This window comes from Enhydra lutris, unplaced genomic scaffold (genome assembly GCF_002288905.1).
Source record: "Enhydra lutris kenyoni isolate GAN:26980312 unplaced genomic scaffold, ASM228890v2 scaffoldscaffold8, whole genome shotgun sequence".
In the NCBI taxonomy this organism is placed as follows: domain Eukaryota; kingdom Metazoa; phylum Chordata; class Mammalia; order Carnivora; family Mustelidae; genus Enhydra; species Enhydra lutris.
Window position 1 is genome coordinate 41,489,074 of NW_019154092.1, and position 20,118 is coordinate 41,509,191.

Sequence of the window (20,118 nt, forward strand, 5' to 3'; positions counted from 1 at the left end):
ATTAAATACTCTTATCTCCAGCCTCAGACTTGGCAGAGAGTCCTTAGCGAATCCTTTCTGCCGTCCGCAGGCAGCCCCAGGCCCTTTTCTCAGCCCGGGCCTGTCTGTCCCTCTATGGGGTGGCTGCCGCTCCGAGTACAAATGCTAATTATGCCTTTAGCACAGCCCTATTGTTCTCTGCTTAAGCTTGTCCCAGGCCTAGCTGTCCCTGCCCGGTTGGTGCTTGGTTACCGCCTCACACCCAAACCCACCGCAGAACCAGCTACGCTTCCTCACCCCGGGGACAGACCTCCAGCCCAGTCCCTGCGGTGTGGCCTCAGACTCCTCCCTCCACCCCCACGCCGGAAGACTGGCTCCTCTGTCTGGTAACCAGGCTCCAGCGGGCATGTCTTCTTAAATACCACACGCCAAGATTATGACACTGAAGAAGACATGTGTTCAGCAAAAGTTTCTTCAGAATTTCCATGCTTGGTAGCAGAGGGGGCCAGTGTGGCCCTTCTCCAGCTCCTTGAGCCCCCTGGCTGGTTACCTGTGCCCTCCCCCACTCACATACCCTGTGCAGTCTGAGATGGGTGGACGGGAAGCCTGGTTGACTCAGCATACCGTGAGTTTCTCCCGAGGCTCAAGGGAGGGTGGGCCGCTGGCAAGGCCCTTCAGAGAACCCGGTGCTACAGAGAACAGTGGGGAGGGCAGGGTGGGGGCGGGGAAGGGTGAGGGGTGGAGAGCTGCAGCAGCCCCCGCATTCTGCACACGGACACCTCTCCTCTGAAGCTGGAGGGTCGCCCTCTGTGACAGGGCCCCCTCCTCCAGAGTCCCCCTGGGGCTGCTGAAACCAGCAGAGAATCCCGTGACCTCCCACCACCCCGTCTTCCTCATTGCATGTCTTGAGCTGGCTTCAGGGAAGGCACGAGCTCGCCCTGCCAGGAGGGCGTCCCGTCTTCCCCGGCCTGCCCACCGGCTTCAGTGCTGAGACTTGGAAGAAGGCAGGAAGGCGGCAGGAGTGAGGGGAGGCCTCGCTCAGGGCCTCAGGCGGCTGGACAGTGGCTCGACCGCCGGGAAAGCTGACCCAGAGGAGGAAGGGATTGTTTCACAAGCAAGGCCGGGCACTCGGAGCTGGCCCATCAGCCCCTGGCATGCGGCTAGGCCTGTCAGGAAATCAAGGAGGCGCTCTGTCTGCTTTCCAGCAGGCGCCACTTCTCTCTTTCCACTGCTTTGCTCAGTTCACAGCACTGGCTCCAGGGCCAGGCGGGCGGGCGGGCCAGGCACCCTCTGCCGCAGGCCTGGTGCCCGGGGAGCGCCTGCGCCTGCCTCTGCTAGCCTCATCACGAGGGTACCGGGCCTGGGCCACGCAGCCACATGGAGAAGGCCACTGGTGGCCATCTCGGGTGGGAAGGCAGGGTGACTCTCGGGGAAGGATTCCAGACTGTTTCCTTCTCAGTTGAGCTCCAACGCCCTTATCTCCTTTCCTGCCAGGCAGGGACTCCTCGGGAGTCACACACAAAAGAAAACCCCACCCAAGACACACAACCCCCCACATACTTGAAGGGGGAGGACTGGCCTCCCGTGCCGATATAAGCTACCTGGTTGTCGGTCCGGGAAGCAGTCCATGGGCATTGCCCTGATGTTAAAATAGTATAGATTTGGTCCAGAAAGGGGAGGTGGTGCAGATGAAGACCAGCAACCACTAAACAGAGCCACCTTGGTGGCCGCTCTGAGAGCTCTTGGAACCGTCCATCGATTGAGATGTTTCTTGGAGGGAAAACAGTGGGGGAGAGGGTGGCAGAGGGCAAGGACAAGGTTCTGAGGTGGTTGGGATGAATGTGGGGGGCCGTGACAGGACAGAAGAGAATACAGAATGGGAAGCATGAGTAAGAGTCAGCATGCATGGCACGGGCCCTCCCTTGAGTGGCAGGCCTGAGTACCGTTCTCATTTCCTAGAATACGGGAATGACGGTCAGGATATGGGAAGAGAGAAAACTGAGCCCTGAGCTAGCCACTGGTCGCCCGGTTTACCAGGCTCACTGCTGTGAGGACTAAGATAGAGAGCCTGGCTTTGCAACTCCTAACTCCTTTCCAGGCCTGCTGGCCCACTCAGAAGAGCAGCGGACCCCGGGACTTTCAGACTTGACGTTGGGCTATGCTTCCTAGAGGCAGGGGGCTGGCCTAGTTGACCCCTCAGGGTCTCATTCCAGCCCAGCGTGCTGGCAGCTGATTCTACCAGCAAGTTGCTATGGGAACTCTAACTTTGAATTTCCTGGCTCTGGGGCTGTGAAAATCACAACCTGAACCTTCCGTTGATGTGGGTTTCTCGATTAATTTCCTGTTTGATTGTTTACTTTAGAGAGCGGAAAATGCCTTTGCAGGCTGCTAGGTCCCCCCACCAAGACGCTTATCACACCCACCCCCGCCTCCAACAAGCCACCAAGGTCAAGTCCAGGCCTCAGGTGGGTGGAGGTTGGGGGGGCTGGAGTCAAGGGGCCAGGGGGAGGTGAAGCTAAGAGCTGATGGCCCTCTTCTTGTGCCTGCCGGGGGTCCCAGCCTGGTGGGCACCAGGAAAGATCTGTGAGTTCAGAGATGGGGCTGCAAGAAAGGCATCAGCCCACGGCCCCGACCCCAGGCCTGCCCCCGCCCCCGGCCAGCCCAAACCCCTCCTCCTGTCTCTGGGAGACGTTTTGTGCTGAGTCAGACACAAAACGCAGCCATTCTTTCAGAGGGGTAGGGTACCGTGGAGGGGGTGAAGGTCCCAGGTGCCACCTGACGCCCAGTGCCTCCAGGCCAGGCATTCTTGGCCAAGTTCCCCTGGGGAAGCTTCCAGAATAACTGCTTTTCCATCTGCCTGTCCTCCAATGGCTCTCCCCAGGGCCCCCATGCTCCAGCAGAGAGCAGCGGACAGGGCGTCCATTGTCACAACTCCGTCTTATTCCCAGCTCTGTCCTTGGGGAGCAGTTAGTGCTGGCAGGCTCAGGTGAGGCCCCACAGCAGGTGTCCCCCGCAATGACAGCCACCTTGCTGGGAGCAGGACCCTTTGTCATCGTCAGAGTCCTTCTCCCCACCCTGCCGGCTGAACCCCTCAGAGCTGGGCAGGAGCACTCCCTCACTCACTTGATAAATAGGGGTGCTGAGCACAAGGGGGGAAGCGGAAGAGGCTGGCGGTCAGCCGGTAATCTGGGGGGTGCCCAACCCATCAGCACCCCTTCCCTTGTCTAGGTGACTGTATAATATACCATCCACATCAGGGCCCTTTTGGGAGCAAAAGGGACACTTACTACTTACTTTGGGATGGCAAGTGAAAACCAGAACCATCTGAGACACACCCCACTTTTTGCTGACTGCACCCCACCAGACTCATTTGTGTGGGCCTTACTGGTGGGACTGTGGTTATGTCATTTGACTGTGGGTAAGACATGGCTTCAAATCCTGGTTTTCCATTACCTGTGGGCTCTTGGGAAGTCACCCCACTCGCCATGCCTCAGTTTCCGGAGCTGTACGTGAAGATCGCTAACTCAGATAAACTCGTAAAAGGATAAAACGGATCTTAAAGTGTACACACAGTGCAGGGTTTTGCCTTCAGAGCAGACATTCCAAAAAAGGTAAGCCAGGTGATGACTGAGGCCCCAGAAGGCATTGGTCGGTCCTCAGGAGACCCCCTTCTGGAAAGGTAAAACCTCAGAGCTGCCTCAGGCATTTTCCAGTCATCCTTTAGGAGAGATGGATGTCCGGGAAGTGAACGCAAAAGGAGCCACAGAGAGGACAGGCAAGTCTTCTAGAAGGGAAAAGAGGGGGCACTAAAGTAGAAGCTGGGTGTTGTTGATAGCAGCCATGGCCAATGTCCCTGTGGTTTCGAACCCTGACCCAGGGTCCTGGGAACTTACGGGCTGCAGGGACTCTGTGAGCAGAACTTGCGTCCTGAGTGGGCCACTAGCCAGGGTTTGGCTCCCAAGAGGAGCCACTGGAGCCGTGGCCCCATCCTCTGGCTCCAGTGTCTGCAGGATTCAGTGTCTGCTCTGAGCCCCAGATTACGTTTCCACCCCCTAGGGCCAGTTGTGGGATGGAGCATTCCCCCATGTGACATTTGCTGTGGCTACTTTGTACGAGGAGGTTTGCAAGCTCTGCAGGAAGGAGGCTAATTATTCCCTCCAGGGCGCCTGCTCCGCAGTTCGGGTGCCTGCCCGCCTTAGTGAGGAGGGCTGACAGCCAGACCACAGGGCGCAAGCTTGGACTCAAGTCCAGGTCAGAACCATGAATTTCCTTGACATCTGATCATAGGCGCCATACCAGGGCTCCTCATTAGGCTAGTGGAAGAGTGATATTTGGGGCAAATCCCCCTCTCCTGGGGCTGGCTAAAATGCAGGCCAGCACAGAGCACTGATAATAAGTGGGGAACGTAGAACGGCACTGATTTCGTAGTTGTCCTGACCGGCTGGGCTGCGTGAGCATCCACACATACGTGTGCCTCTGTCTACAGCCGGCCTCGCCCCTGGTCCATTTCAGAGGATATGGAGCCATATCACTTCCCTTACTGAAGGCGAAGCTCTGCGCTTGGGTCCTCCTCGCCTGCAATGAGCCCCTCTCCTGCATTCCACCTGCCTCTCACACCTCGACAACCACTCCCTTGACCCTGGCATGGGATCCTGCCCTTTTTCTCTTCTGTAGGCAAGTTCAAAAAGAGAGGAGAGGGAGAGGAAGGAGGGAAAAAGAAAGAAAGGAAGGGAGGGAGGGGAGAAATGGGGAGAGAGAGAAAAAAGAATGGAAACCCACAAAGAAAATGAAAGAAATGGTGTACTCTTGTTGTCTCTACTTCCAGCCTCCCTCTCCAATCCTATATGATCCAGCCCTCCGTCTGTCCCTGCCCCTGCTCTGAAGTCATCATGGCAAAGGTCGCCCTAATCACCAGATCCAGGGGGCCCTGGTCATTGTTCATCTTACTTGGCCTCTCAAGCATTTGACACTGCTGACCTTGTACTTCTTAGAGCTTTCTTGGCTTCCGTGGCATCACTTCCTCCCATTCCTCTTAGCTCTCTGACTGTCCTCGTTCTCCTTTGGGAGTTCCTCCTCCTTCCCCACCCTTTCCAGGTTTGGAGCCCTTACCGTCTTCTCATCTTGGTCTTCCCCCAGCTCATCCCACTAACACCTATGGCCTTGACCTGGCACTGATGATCATGGATCACCTGTCTCCCATGAGTCATCTTCCCCGATCATCCCCAGAACTATGAACTCGATATTTCTGATGCTGAACTCTTTCACATCCCCCCAAACCAACTCCTCATGCCTTCCTATGATCATTGATGGCACCCCCATTCATCCAGTTGGGCAAACCCCAAACCTGGGGATTATCCAGCTTCTACATTATCCTTCTCCTCACCTTCTCTTCTGCCTCCTAAACATATATCCTCCCCTTTCTCCCGCCTTGGCTGAAGGCAGTGCAATTTCTCACGGCATCCTCCTCACTGTCCGCTCACCTGCAGCCCCCCACCGTCCACTCACCTGCAGCCCCCCACCACTCTACCAGCTCTGGTCTGTTCACCACACTGTGCTAGAAGGGATCCTTCCAAAATGCACTCTCCAGTTTAAAATCTCCCGGTGGCTTTCCCATCCTTTAGGATAAAATCAAAACACAGTATCATGGCAGCCAGAGCCCTTCAGGTTGTGGCCCTTGCCTTCTTTGTCATCATGTTCTCTCCACCCCCCAACCCCCAGCACTATATATGTTAGCATCTTGAAATACTTGTTATTCACCAGTGCACTCTGCTAGTTCAGACTTTTTTTTCTTTTTTCTTTTTTCTTTTTTTTTGCTTTTGTGCATCTACCATATGCTGCTTCTTACACCGTATGCCTGGCAGGTTCTCCATCATCATTCCATCCCCTGCTTCAACCCCATATACCTAGCACGATCTCTTGATTTCCCCCTACTTGGAGGCAGGAGGTCTTATTCTTCTTGTTATCCCTGTAATTATACAATGTTTAACACATAGTAGGTGTTCCATGATTGTTGTTGAAAGGATATCTAGGTAGAACCATGGATGGATGGATGGATGGATGGATGGATGGATGGATGGATGGATCGATGGATGGATGGATGGTTGGATGGATGGATGGATGGATGGATGGATGGATGGATGGGTAGGTGGGTGGGTAGATAGATGGATGCAAGAATCGGTGGTAGATGGAAGGTTGGATACATGTGTGGGTAGGCAGAAGAATGGATGGATGGATAAATGGATGTGTTGGTAGATGGATGATTGCAAAGTTGGGTGAACAGAGTACTAATGAGTTGGTGAGTAAGTAAATGGGTGTGCGGACAGGTACAGTGGACAGATGTGTGGATGAATGGTTTGATGATGCCTAATGCAAACAAATATGTAAAATCCATTCAGTTTTGTGAAGGCCCAGGTTGATTCTTGTCGCTGGTCAACCAAATTAAGAATGATGAGCTCCAGCCACCAAAATAAGCAGTAGCAAATGTGAGAGAGATTAAAATAATTCTCCAAGAAAAAGGGTGCTGATCCAGGACTCTTGAACACCTTCTAGTTCTTCTCAGCCTTGCTGCTCAGTTTGTGCAAGCCACTTGACTACTGGGCCTCAGTTTCTCTGTTCAGTAGAGATAACAATGCCGTGGCCTCTCCCTGTCTCCACAGTGTCACGAGGGTAAATGGAATGGTACATAAAGAGTGTGCCAAGATCTTCAGGGAAAATATGTGTTTATAAAGGACCAGATTTAATAACAGTAATCACACCTTGCGTTTAGATCAAGTTTTGCCCTTCTCAAAGCTCCTTCACAGACTGATCTCAGCTGAGTCTCAAAACAATTCAAGGCAGGTATTGGCCCCATTCTCAGGCGAGGAAAGTGAGGTGCAGAGAGATGACGTGACATGCCCGGGGGGGACTCTTAGTGCGCAGCAGGCCTTCTGACTCTGGGCCCGTTGCTCAATTTTGATGACAGCCTTTTTCGGATAGATTATCTCCCTTCCTGCCTTCCTGAAGAGACCCAGACATAATAGACCCTCTCGGGGATGAGTCAGGGTCGCTATCGAGAGCATCAGTTCCCGTGCCGTCCTCCAGACCTAGCCGTACGTGCCAGTCCGGGCCCAGCAGAGGCGCAGGAGGGAGGGGCCGAGACTCGAACCCAAGGCTGCTCCTGAGAGGCAGGTGGTCACGCGCAGCTCCCCGCCTCAGTCACCGGTCCAGACCCCCTGCCTGTGTTATGGCCATCTGCTCTCTCACCACTGGCAGCGTCTGTGGCCAGCACTGTGGCTCCCATGCCCCTGCAGACCTCTCCCCTCCCCACCCCCACTCCTGGCTCCTCTCTCTGGCCTTCCATGAAGTCCTCCACTCATCCAGCCACATCCCTGGCCCTTCCCCAGACCCAGCCAAGCCATCGGAGCTCTGTGAACTTATTCTCAGAAAAACGGGCACATCAAGCACATTGCTTGCTCTCTGAAACCTTGCTGCACTCTTCCATTGCCATTCCCAGACCCCCTCTGCTCCCCGCAAAGCAGAGAGGCCCCCCACAGACAGGGTCAGAGCTAGACTTTTGCTATGGCTGCATAAGGCTTCGTGGGTTTGTTCTACAGGGTGGAAACCCTGTGTGTGCTGTCGGTGAGCTGAGGGGGTCGGGGTGGGCGGGCCAGCCCGCCTCAAGCGGGCACTCACTCTTCGAGGGAAAGGCAAGCCATGGCTGACCATCTATGGTGCTCGCTCCCCTCCCACAAAGGGAGGCCACCCCACGGGTCCTCCAGTCAGCACCCCCTTTCCCTTCCCATGGGGTGGCATCCCCAGCAACCAGCCAACTTACATCCTGGCTCGCCTTAGGCAGCCTGCCCGTGCACTGGGGAACTTCCCCCACTCCTGGGGACTCCAGGGTGCTCCCAGCAGGCCGCCTGTCTCCCTCGTTGCTGTCTGGCCTCCCCCAGCCTGACTTCGAGCACCTTGGCCTCTCCCCCAGGGAGGATATGATGGGTGTGCCCACAACAAGTCTCCGGCAGAGACAATAGGACAGGAATGCATTAGTTTCCGAACAAACACTGTGTGGGCTCGCACAATTGCCTTGGATTCTCATCCAAGAAACACATTTCGGTGTTGGAGGGCGCGGGTGGTTTGCCTGCCCCAGCCCGCCCACACCCCTCTCTCTGCCAGAGACTTTGATGAGAGGGCTGCTCCTCCCACCCACTCCAGGGCCTGCAACCCCCCAAGGTGGGGCAACCCTGCCCTCCCCACCACCCTCCCATCCCCCCCACCACCCCCCTGCGTCTAATGTCTAGTGTCTTCCCAAGCGACAGCAGCAGTGGGGAGAGAGAGTCCTGTCCAGGCAGAGCAGGACCTGCCCACCCCACGAGGGCCCGCCCCCGGCCGCGACTTACTTTAACAAGTTCATTATGGTAGAAAAGTATACAGAACGCACAACTGATCGTTTTAGCCACATTCTAGCCAGTTGGGCAACATTCGGGACACTCACAATGCATCACCATCACCACCATCCATCTCCAGGACATTTTGTCATCCCAAACAGAAACTCTGTCCCCATCAAACCTTGACTCCCCAGTCCCCTGTCCTGGCTGCCCCTGGCAACCTCCATCCTACTTTTGGTCCCTATGAATTTGACTATTCTGACTATAGACGTGGAATCAAAAAAAAAAAAAAAAAAAAAAGTGGTATCTTATAGGATTTGTTCTTTTGTGACTGCTTCATTTCACCCAGAGTAGTGTCCTCAGGGCTCATCCGTGTGGTAGCAGGTGTCAGCTCGGGCTTCCGGTGGAAGGCTGAAGAACATTCCATGGTGTTCTTGGACCACAGTAGTTCATGCCTCCCTCTCTCCACTGACAAGTTGCTTCCACATCTTGCCGGTTGTGAAATGGGTAGACAAGTAGTCGTTCGAGTTCCCATTACTTTTTGAGACTTGTCTTGAAATTTAAAAAAAAAAGAAAGAAAGAAAGAAAGAAAAGCAAAAATAAAAGCATTGTCTCCAGAAGATTCCAAATGGAGCATATATAAACAAGAGGGCTGGCTGCCCCCCTCCACCTACCAGCAGGGATTTGTTTATCCAAACCTGAGCTGTCCCTTGGGAAAAAGCAGAGTCCTGAAGAAAGAGAACACAGGACAGGTAAGTCTGGCCAAGATGGAAAAGAGTGGAAAGATCCCGCACTTGGGACACTGCCTGCAAACGACAGGGAGGGACAGAGTCTTGGGGAGCCGATGATCACCCGGGGGCGTGGGAACCCCTAGGAGGGGCAGTGGAAGGGGTCTTGGAAGGGAGCCCCTGTGGAGTTGGTCAGGGATCCTGGGGGCAGAGGTCAGCCTCTTATTATGGCACAAATAGCAGCAGGGTGTGACTTCCGGGGAGGCTGAGGGGGACGTTCTCCAAAGCCCCTTCCGCTCTAGGGCTCTGAGACTCTGCTCTTCACGTTGGTCCTAAGAGGCCAGGACAGCTATTGCAGGGAGAGAAGGAAGGGGTCTATGGCCTCCCTGCAGATTCCCTCCGCATCCCTGCATCCAGCAACTCTGAAGGAAAAGTGTAATGACCCACTCCAGTCCTCCCCCACTTCCCTGAGAAAACCCAGCAGGCCATGCTAGAGGGCCTATCACACGATGTGATTGTTGGCTTAGCACGGACTTTCCCAAACAACCCAGTGCAAGATAAGGCTGGAGGAGAGGCCTGGGCTTGGGAGCCCGCCCACAGCTCTGCCTGAATGCCCAGGCGAGCCACCCTGGCCCTCCAGAGCACCCCACCCTGTGTCTGTCCCCTGCCCTGCCAGCCAGGAGCCAGGGCCTCCAGGGATGGAACCCCAAATTCCAGGGGAGTTTGGACACACAGAGAAGAAGGGATTGGAAGGGGAAGTAGTCCAGTCATAAGGATGTGGGGAAGAAAGAGAAGGAACAGAAAGAGACCGCAATCTGTAGTTCCCAGCTCCGTCAGGGAGCAGAGGGCAGGCCAGGCCTGGGGGGTTAGAGGGAATGGGAAGAAGGGGGCACTTGCTCACCAGGGCCGAGGGCTTGGCTGGCTTTGCAGTGCTGTCAGCAGCTCAGGGGGCCACCTGGAGAGGGAAACAGTCACCTTCCAGAATATCTAGTACTTGTCAGGTCCTAACTCCTACCAGTATTCCCATAAGCTTACCTCCCTTGTCCCTAGAGCCCCAAAGGAGCTAATCTAGGACAGAACATGATCCCAGGGTCATTTCAATCATTTCTTTTTTTTTTTTTTTAAGATTTTATTTATTTATTTGTTATAGAGAGAGCACAAGTAGGCAGAGTGGCAGGCAGAGGCAGAGAGAGAAGCAGGCTCCCCGCTGGACAAGGAGCGCGATGCGGGACTCGATCCCAGGACCCCGGGATCATGACTTTAGCCGAAGGCAGCGGCCTAACCGACTGAGCCACCCAGGCGTCCCTCAATCATTTCAACTTACCACGACAAGCCCCCTTGAGCACCTACTCTGTGTCAGCCGATATGGTAGAGGCGTCCTGAGTGGACCCCGTTCTTCCCACGAGCTGCCGGCTCTGCCTCTCCTCCCCCACCTGCTGCCAGTATGTGCTCCATCTCTAAGAGTTCCCTTTCCATCAGATCCCCCCTTTCTTGTGATTTCTATGGATTGTTAAGGATTTCCCCCTCTCCCCTTATTAGGGAGCTACAGAAAACCTGTTATTAGGGAACAAAGTTACATTCAGAAGGAAATTCTAGCCAAACTTAAAGGGTTTTCCTACAATAGATCAGTCTCTATCCCCCTGCAAAGTAAACAGGGCTAGGCCCACTCCCCACGCAGACCACATCCTAGATGGCCACAGGCCCCTCCCAGTCTGGGCACCAGCCCCTCCCCGAGTAGGCTGGGTTGGGTGCAGACCACATGCCTTAGGTAGGCCTGCTGCAAGGTGAATCACCTGCCCCAGCTTTCTCCAGAACCTGGTTCCCGTCTTCACTCTGGCCTCCTGGGTCCTCTAAATAAAGGAGTCCTTTCCCCACGGCCTCCCAGAGAGGTCCACCAGGCACCGGCTTGGTGGAAGCCTCTCCTGGCTCCCCTTGGGGTTCTGCGGCTCCGGCAGGCAAGAAAACTCCAGAAGCAGAGCCTGGTGCGGCAGGGGAGGGACAGCCGAGCAGCAGGGCGCTCATAAGCCTGTGTATTGTCGTTCTTTAATCAGTCCCCTTGCTGCATTCACTGTAATGACCATGCAGTGAAAACCTTCTATCCGTGTCGTGGTGCATGTCCAGGTCCGTGGGTAGGACACATTCCTCGAAGTGGGACAAAACAGAGGCCCTGTCCTGGTGGAGCTTGCCTTCTGCCGGGGGAGACAGACAGCAGATGAACAAGTAGACAATGTGTCGGGGCGAGTGATGCGATAGCAAGAAGTAAGCCAGGAGGAGAGTGGGGCTGGTGGCTTACACCAGCCGGGGAGTCAGGAATGTGTCAGTGAGTAGAACAAGCACCCCAGTGGCCTCAACACCTGTCACTTTGTGTTTGTGGCACCGTTTCCTCCCCTGGATTGTCCCCTGCTTTCTGTCTGCTTCTCCTTGGAGCAAGTCAAGGACTAGCTCTTTTCCTTCTTCCCCAAATGATTTCTGCGTGTCTGCTGCCAGCCCAGTTCTGACATACAGGGAGAGGCAAGAGGAAGGAAGGCGAAGGCAAAAGGGAAGGGAAGGGAAGGGAAGAGAAGGAAGCCTGGGCTCTGAGAGCACCTCCAGCCAGTATAGCCAGCACTGACCTATCTTCCCTGGACTCCATGCCCCGCACACCCACGGGGCACGCGGCAAAGCTCCCCCTAAATCTTCAGCCCTCTGGAGGTGAACGCTCTGGCTCTTGCTGGGAGGGGCCACGGGCTGGGTGGACATACACAACCTGACAGAAGGGAAGAGGTGAGTGCGGCAGACACACAGAATCGGATTTCAAGCTAGCAGCAGGAATAGTCCCCAGCACGGCACACCCTCACACCCGGGTCAAAAACCCTGATTGCAGTCCTTGTTCAGGGAATGAGGACACTCACCCTAAAAGTGCCTTCCTCTTGTGCTCTCCTCACTCTCCACCCTTCCTCTAAAACTAACCAACCAACCAACCAACCAAAAAACCTGTGTGATTAGTATCTAGGAACATTAAGTGAATCCCTCCTGTTGCCAGGAGCTAGCCCAGGTGTTGAAGGTGGCAAATAGGAACACAGCACTGTCCCAGCCGTCAGGAAGCGGGCGGTTCCCCCTGGAAAATGTATTTTCCCTCATGTGGAATGCCAAGCAGGTGGACAAGCTGGGGAGTGAGAAGCAGGAAGGGGCAGCAGGGCCTGGAGAGATCCAGAGGCTTCAAGGAAAGCTGTGGGCCTTGAAGGGTGGGCGAGTATGGGGAGTTGCCTCAGAGGGAAAAGTCATCCGTGGCAGATAATCCAAACGCAGGGTCCTCCTGTGGATGTGAGGATCAGTGTGGCGGGGAATGGCGGTGGGCGCGTACATAGGGGTTTGCAAGAAGAATCTCCAGTCAGCCAAGGGGCCAGAGGGAGATGGGGTCGGCGGAGTTTGTGGAGAACAAGACTAGAGCTTCTCTGAAGCTGTGAGCTGTGCCTTGAGAAGGTTCCTACTGGGAATTAAGAAAAAGGAATTTTATGAAAAACCAGAAAATAGCAAATACTGGTGAAGATAGGGAAAAATCAGAACTCTCCGACATTGCTGGGGGGAAATGCAAAATAGCACCCCCACTGTAATTTGTCTAGTCCCCAGAAAGTGCAGCGAGACCCAGCAATTCCACTCGGAGGTGAGGATCCCCTGAGACCTGAAGACAGGAGCTCACGCCAAAACCTGTACGCGCATGATCACAGCGGCATTATCTGTGAGAGCCAAGAAAGGGGAAACAGCCCGTGTGTCTGTCAGCTGATGAATGTATCAACAAAATGTGGTCTCTCCATACAGTGGAATATTATCCAGCCATAAAAAGGAACATCGGACTGGTCCTTGCTACCACACAGGCAATCTTCTAGAAAGTTCTGTTCATGAAAGAAGTCAGTCCCCAAGGACCACATACTGTATGATGCGTTTATGTGAACTATCTATCCATAAGAGACAAATACACAGAGACAGAGATCAGGGGCTTGGGGGAGGGCGAGGCTCGGAGTTAGGTAATGCTAATAGTTGCAGAACATTTCGAATACATCAAAGGTCACTTGGCCAAAAAACGGCCAATTGGATGTTGTGTGAATTAGAGCTCAGTTGAGAGAGAGAGAGGGAATGAGATGAGGCAGAGGGGAGCCTGGACGGGGGTATGGCCAGTCTTAGCAACCGAGCAGCCTGGCCATGGCCTTGGTCAGGAAGCAATTCTGGCCTATGGGTAAGTTAGCGCAGCCGTGGTTTTGCAGAAGAGCACTGGGATTTCTGGAAGGCCTCCTCTAGCAAGGGCTCAGGAGCGCCCGAGACCATGGCTGAGCCCCCTTCACCCATCCAAAAGTCTTTACATGAATTGTATGGCTCTGAAGATTTTTGCTGACCACTCGTTACGGACATCGGTCCCAGCATATTTGCCACTTCAGACCTGCCTGCAGCCTTGCTCTGCCGTGGCCTCTCATTGTGGCCTGGCTTGGCCTGGGCGCCACCATGGTCCTCCAGCTGCTCAAGTCCTGCTAGAGAAATCGCTGTGTTCCTGCTGCCCTCTGACCCTCGTGGGCTCTCTCCCCATCCTCCCCTCCGACGTGTCTGTTCCAGGCCACATCGGGGCTGGAAAGGGGCCGCCCCCTCAGTAGTGTTCTCTGCCTCTCTCTTCCACAGCTCTTGCAATCTCAGGATGTGAAGGAAGACGCCGTCCTGTGCTGCTCGATGGAGGTAAGCACCTCTAACCTCAGACCTTCCAGTTGTGGGCAGTGGAGGGTCACAAGAGGTACCCGCCAGTCCCAGGCAGGGGTGTGTAGAGGGGGCTGGTGGGGAATGGTTTCCTAAGCCGATGTGGATGCAGGATTATCAACCCCAAAGCAGAGTAAATGTGGATGGGGTAACCAGCCCGCCACTAGCTAGAGGAAGAGATGCCTGACTCTCTAGAGAGAAGGACCAAGGGCTGACATTGTGCCCTGTCCTCTGTCCCCAAGACCACCTCTTCCTTGCACCAGGCCCACCATATAAATGACTTAAGGGATTCCAGGTGACCCCCACCCCCAAATATCTCCATTGGCTTTTGTGGTGCGGGGCTTGAAGAAGACGCTTGAGGCCTGAGGCCCCGTATTGACACCCTCTGCTTCAAAGCACCCCCGCAGGGGTCACCACCCCTGCTCCCAAAGTGTGGCCACTATGCATTGAACAACTCTTCCTCTGGGATCTTCCTCAGGGACAAACTTTGCTCTGGGAGTCCAGCCCAGTCACTGAGAACAGAGTGCCGTGAGGACAGGTGCTTCCAGCCTGGGCACCCAGGGCCTGTCAGGGCTGTGTGAGCACAGCTCTCAGGTGGCTTCTGCCCGGCCTCCAAGGCCACTCCCAATGCTCTCAGCGGCCAGAGGGGCTAGGAGTCTGGACAACAGCCTCAGGTCTATGGGATGGTCACTGTTCATTTGTGGGGCTCCATCTGGGTACTGTACATGGGACTTGGTGACAGGGCAATAGGGGAAAAAGAGAACCTAGTCCCTATCCTCAGCTTCCACTCCAGCTGGGGATAGATAACACAGGGTAGAGAAGAAACACAGGTACAGAGCCTGCATCCCTGAGGAGTCAGAGGAGAGAGATCAAGGTGGTCCGGGAAGGTCGAGGAGAACTTTTTGAAGAAGGCAGAGCCTTGAAAAATGGGTGGGGCGAGGTGGGGCTGGGCAGAGATGGAGACTGAGATACCTCGGAGACGCCCGCAGGGGCTGCTGCCCAAGGGTGGGGGATCCAGACCACTGGGACCCCTTCTTCCCTGCAGAGGCTTTTCAGCATCACAGGGGCCTCTCTTGAGGGCGGGCCCTCTGGCTGGCCTTCTGCCCCCGTTCATATTTCGTGTCACAAGTGTGAGCAGAGGTCAGTGCTGGGGTGGGGAGGTGGGATTAGGGGCAGGAGAGAAATAGGAGACCTCATCCCTGCTCTCAGGTTCCGTGCAGAGACGTGCAGGTGGTAATGACTAAGCTCGTTTCTAGAGAGACATCCCTGCAAGTGGAAATTAACACGGTGCAGCCTGATGGCTTTTGAGGGGAGCAGGTCAGCCCTTGAGGGTCTGGGCAGGGGTCAGGGAAGGCTTCCTGTAGGAGGAGAGCTCTTGGGTAAAGACAAAAGTGGCGTGGTCCCAGTGAGGGCTCTTTTCGGCCCTGGGCAGTGGGCAATAACCTAATCCCTCTTATTCTTGCAGCAGATTGGTGGGTAAATGTGGGCTTTCACAGTTGACTCCTTCCACCCTCCCACATCCCTGTCCACCCTGTGGCACAGATGCCTGGCCTGCACCTTCCAGAGACAATCCAGTTTTTTCCTGTCCCTGCCCCCAGCCCTCCTAACCAGGGTGGCTCAGGGGCCATTCCAGGGGCCCGAGTCCCATCCTAACCCCCACTCCCCCGCCTGCAGCTGCAGAGCACAGGCCGGCTGCTGGAGGAGCAGCTGCCTGAGATGATGACCGAGCTCCTGGCCAGCGCCCGCGACAAGATGCTCTGCCCCTCAGAGTCGATGCTGACCCGGTCGCTGCTTCTGGAGGTCATCGAGCTCCATGCCAACAGCTGGAACCCTCTGACGCCCCCCATCACGCAGTACTACAACAGAACCATCCAGAAACTGACAGCCTGACAGCCAGGGGGCCTGGCGGGCGGCCCGCGGGCAGCTGGGGCCCTGGTACCCAGGGCCAGATGGACAGGCGGGAGGACAGGGGTGGCCCTGGCGGGAGAAAGAAGTGGGGAGGGAAGCAGGCAGAGCCGGTGGCCAGGCTGGAGCCAGACAGGGAAGGAGGAGTGCCCCTCGTCCGAGCCCCCCCAGCCCCACGCATGCGGCAGCTCACACCAATAAGGGAAGCATGTTTCTTTCTCATGGTGGCCCCGGTCGCCCCTCCCCACTCCCACTCCTCCCCGCCCCCTCCCGCCAGCTGCGTCCCCCGCAGGGCTTTGTGCGAGGGGTTTCATCTCCGTGACTCCTCTGAGGGCCTGGCAGCGCCGCACGCCAGGGTACCGCTTGGGTCAGAAAGGACCTCAGAAGGCTGAAAAAGTGGGTCGGAGACGGGCTTGCATTGTTCCTGCTGTCAGCCGCCGTCGCCAACTGGCAGCAGGCGACGTAGAGCAGATGTCCAGGAGGACAAAGGCAGGCACGGTCCCCACCGGCCGCCTGTAATTGACGGCCTTTGTCCGGCACGGTCAGGCTGGGGGTCGGAGGCTTCTCCTCTAACCTTCGCGCTGCACCCTCCCCACTTCCAGGTCCTCCTCCGGGTAGCCCCCAAGCCTCAGGCCCAGGGGGTGGGGCGCAGGGAGGGGAGCAGGAGTGTGTGGGTCTACTCATACTCTGGTGTTTTATTGTTTTATTTTCCAAAGTCAGCTGCTTTGAAGTCTCCTCTCTCAATGAAAAGAGTCCGAGATGTGATCACACAGTCAGCACCACGAGGACCCCCCTGATCAGTGGAAAGATCAAACCCAGCCCCCTCTGGAAGGATTCTAGCCACAGATAGCTTGCCAGTAGCCAATTAGGGTAATTGGAAACTTCTGCCCCAGCGGGGGTCCCGCTGGAACCCTGTGCTCCGCTCAGCAGCCCTTGGCTTCCAGGACCTCTGTTCTCTTCTTCTAGCCGTGCTCTGTCAAAGGTCTGACATTGTCGCAGGCGCCAGGAGTGCGTTAAACCCCGTCCTGGCTTGGGGGTGGTGTGGGGGGGTGCCTTGTGGTGAATGGGGCACAGAAGGAGGGGGGCAAATTAAAACCAAAACACTAGTTATGTTGCCCATGCTGCACACAGGTCTCGTCCTGGGCTTAGTGGAGGGAAAGTGGCTGTTGGGGACTGCCCGGCTCCCCCAGACTTGGACTGGAGCTTAGCGAAATGGGCTGTTGTGGCTGGCCTAGCCTTATCCCAGGCAGGATCCAGAAGCCGAGGGCCCCTACAGCCAAGGCCTCTATGCTCCAGGAGGGCTCTGGACACTGCAGCCGCTGGGCGGTGGGGAACAGGGCCTTCCCTGAGGCACGAGTAGAACAGGGAGGTGAGCAAGTGGGACCGCCGGACACATCTTTCCAGGCTGGGAACAAGACTGGGGTTTCTTGGAAGGGCCAGGTCCTAGGGAGAGCCCCTTCTCTACTGGAGGAGGATGTGGGTCAGGCTCTCGGAGGCTGGCTTTGGGGTCGTCACAGGCATCTGCCCAGCCCCAGCTCTGGGGTCTGGAGCCCAGGCTTTGATAAGACCCCGTAAAACACCACCCCAGAGCCCAGCAGCTTCTAGGCTACCTGGGTCCCTGGAGGGCCTTGGTTTCCTGGTCCACTCAGGCTGGTCAGGGGGTGAGGGCTGGAGATTTTCCTTGGTGGACTTTGCTTCTGGGAGAGCGGGCAGGGTGAGGTAGGGATGCGGAGCAGGTCCCCCAGTACTCCTTCGCCCCCACCCCCGAGCTGCAACCCATCTTCCAGCCCCGGGATGGGAGTCTATGCTGGTCCCAAGGCAGAGTGTGTTGGGGACATGTGTGGGGGACGCAGGTTTACCTGGAACTCGTCTGTAGCCTCTGCCCCAGCCTTCTTTGCCTCCTCTCCTCCTCAAGCTTCTCCTCACTGCCTTTCCTCCTCAGCGGGCACCTTCAGCCCAGCCGCCCCACGAGAGGCCCTGAGGGAAGAGCTAGCCTGAGGTTCCAGGGCTCAGAGAAGGCACCAGGGACCTCGTGCTCAGGAGGAGGCAGGCAGCCTCGGCCAGGCACGGAGCTGCTCCCAGGCAACCCTCAGAGAGCCACATCTGGGCTGTAATGGGCCTGGCTCCCCCCGTGTGTGAGTGCAAGGCATGCATGTATTGTGTGTGTGTGCGTGTGTGTGTGTGCGCACGTGTGTGTGTGTGTGTGTGCGCGTGTGTGTGTGTGCACGCTCGCACATCTGCTGAGAACAAAGCAGGGCCCCAGAGTAAGGGAATGACCCAGGGGACCAGGGTCTCCTGCCCCTTCCATGGAGCAGAAAGCGAGCACGCAGGGGCCGATGTCCCCTGCGAAGCCCGGACCCGTGGCATGGTGGGCACCGTGAGCCTCATGCCCCTTCCTCCTAATGGCCTCTGTGGTGGTCTTGCCTCAGGGCCACCCCTCCTTGACTGTTAGGACCAGAGTATGAAGAAGTAAGATATAAATATGTATGCATATATAAATATATTTTTAATTACGTGTCGTGTCACGGTGGCTCCAGACATACGGTCTGCCTAGTTTATCCCGTTGCTTGAAAGCGCTTCCCGGCCAATCCAAATAACACCGTAGGCTGTTTTTCTAAATGCAGGTTGCTGCTACTCTTTGGGACATGGAAGGAAAACGTTTAAAAAAAAAATTTTTTTTTTTTAAGGAAATAACAGTATAGCGCAAAATCTGTGACTCTGAGGCTGCCTCCCAAGAGAGACTACTCAGACAGGACCCGGGGAGCAGTAGTGGGTGCCCCACAGAGCCCGAGCCCCTCCCCAGGCCAGACCCCCCGTCTGCTGAGTGAGGAAGGCCATATCCAAGTTGACCTCTGAATGTATTTGACGGGAGGCAAAACTGGATATTGCATTTCTAGGGCTCGCGTTGTTCCCCCCACTCGCCCTGCGGCTTTCTTGGCGCAGTGAAGAGGCGAAGTCTGGCCATCTGATGTTGATCCTGTCTCGGTCTGTCCCCCCCCCCCCCCCCGCCAGTCCAGACCAGATCGTCCTTGCTTTCCTCTTAGGCGGCCAGCCTACTCACCACAGTCCTGCTCCCCTCAGCCTCGTGGCTTTGCCTGAGTGCTGGGACCACAGCCGCAAGAAGGCTCCTAACCTCCCCCGGGAGAAGGTGGGCAGCCCCGCCATCGTCCGTGGGGAATGTGCACCCCAAACCCAGTTTTGTCTGTGGGTCCTTCCTCAATCAGTCTGTAAACCTTCGAGGTTTAGGGATCGCCCTGTCCATCTGTGTAAATGTAAATGTTGGCCGAGTTGGTATTTATTCTAATTTTTATTTTATTTTATTTTCTCTGAGGGATGGGGGAGGGTGTGGGAAATGTACCACTGATCGCGCCCTGGGCAGCTGCAGGGGTGGGGACCCCGCCAGCCAGGCCGCCTCGAGAAGCAGCCCCAGGGGGCCGCCCCAGACGCCACGTTCCAGTGTCTTATCTGGCATCAGAACCCGGCCAGCGTTCCTCGTGCGACAGACTCTCAGGGCCTGCCCATGGAGCCCTGTGCCTCAGCTGCTGGCACTCTGCGGGCACCTCTGCCCGGGCCTTTGAGGACGCAGATCGCGAGGAAGACAACACTCCCGTGCTTGGGACACTGGCGTACAAGGGCTGCCCACCTCGCCTGAGCCAGCTGAGAGCCTGGCGACGGGACCTACCTCCCTGGAGAAGGGGCCTGGGGCTTCCCGCCAAAGCCGCAGCAGAATGCTCCTCACACGACCACGTTCCCTCCCTCCTCTGTCCCGCTTTCCAGCTGAACCCAAACTACAAGTGGGTTTAAAAAATAAACACCGAAAACCAAAAATGCCCTGAATCCATGTTCTCTGTGTGTTCGGCAAAGGAAATCTTTCCCAGAACCGCCTCTGGCCTCTGCCAGTGCTGGCAGAGACCTCCAAGGAGCCCCTGGCCAGGCAAGGAGCTAATGAGAAGATTTCCCACAGTCTGGCCATCTTGGAGAGTGGGGGCATGGTCTGGGGCCTGGGGAAGGCTAAGAAGGAGTGGTCCAGCGAACATGGGTGGAGGACACTTGTGCCCCCCACCTCTCCAAGCTGGGAACTCTGGCCTATCCGAAGGCATGGGATCTGGCCAGTCCTGCAGAAAATAGCTTTTGCTCTAAAGATGTGGCTTGCCGCACTTTTAACCACCCCACCCCCCAAACCTACCCCTTCCTTAGAAATCTCACTGGAGCATTTGGCAAAGACTTATTTTAGAAAGATGGAGACTTGGACCCAGAAGCTTCTAAAAGTCAGCAGCAAGTGGCTGTGCAATCCCAGTGGGTCAAACCAGTCTTTCATCAAAGAGGCCCAAAGGGGCCCAGTGATTTATTTTCCTGTGATGACATGTCCCTTGTTTTGCACAATCCCTCCCATAGCAAGACACTGGGGACACTGCCTCCTG

General features: G+C 56.0%; 1 protein-coding gene across 2 annotated transcripts in view; it reads left to right on the forward strand.

Moving 5' to 3' along the window:
* The window catches only part of LOC111142581 (cap binding complex dependent translation initiation factor), a 210,050-nt gene extending 190,540 nt beyond the window's left edge, over window positions 1-19,510 (forward strand). For both annotated transcript variants that reach the window (XM_022495869.1, XM_022495870.1), the window contains exons 10-11: window positions 13,721-13,774; window positions 15,467-19,510. In XM_022495869.1, the coding sequence (XP_022351577.1) occupies window positions 13,721-13,774; window positions 15,467-15,682 (270 nt within the window). In that variant the 3' untranslated portion in view covers window positions 15,683-19,510. The remainder of the gene's footprint in view (window positions 1-13,720; window positions 13,775-15,466) is intronic.
* The last annotated feature ends 608 nt before the right edge of the window (window positions 19,511-20,118 follow it).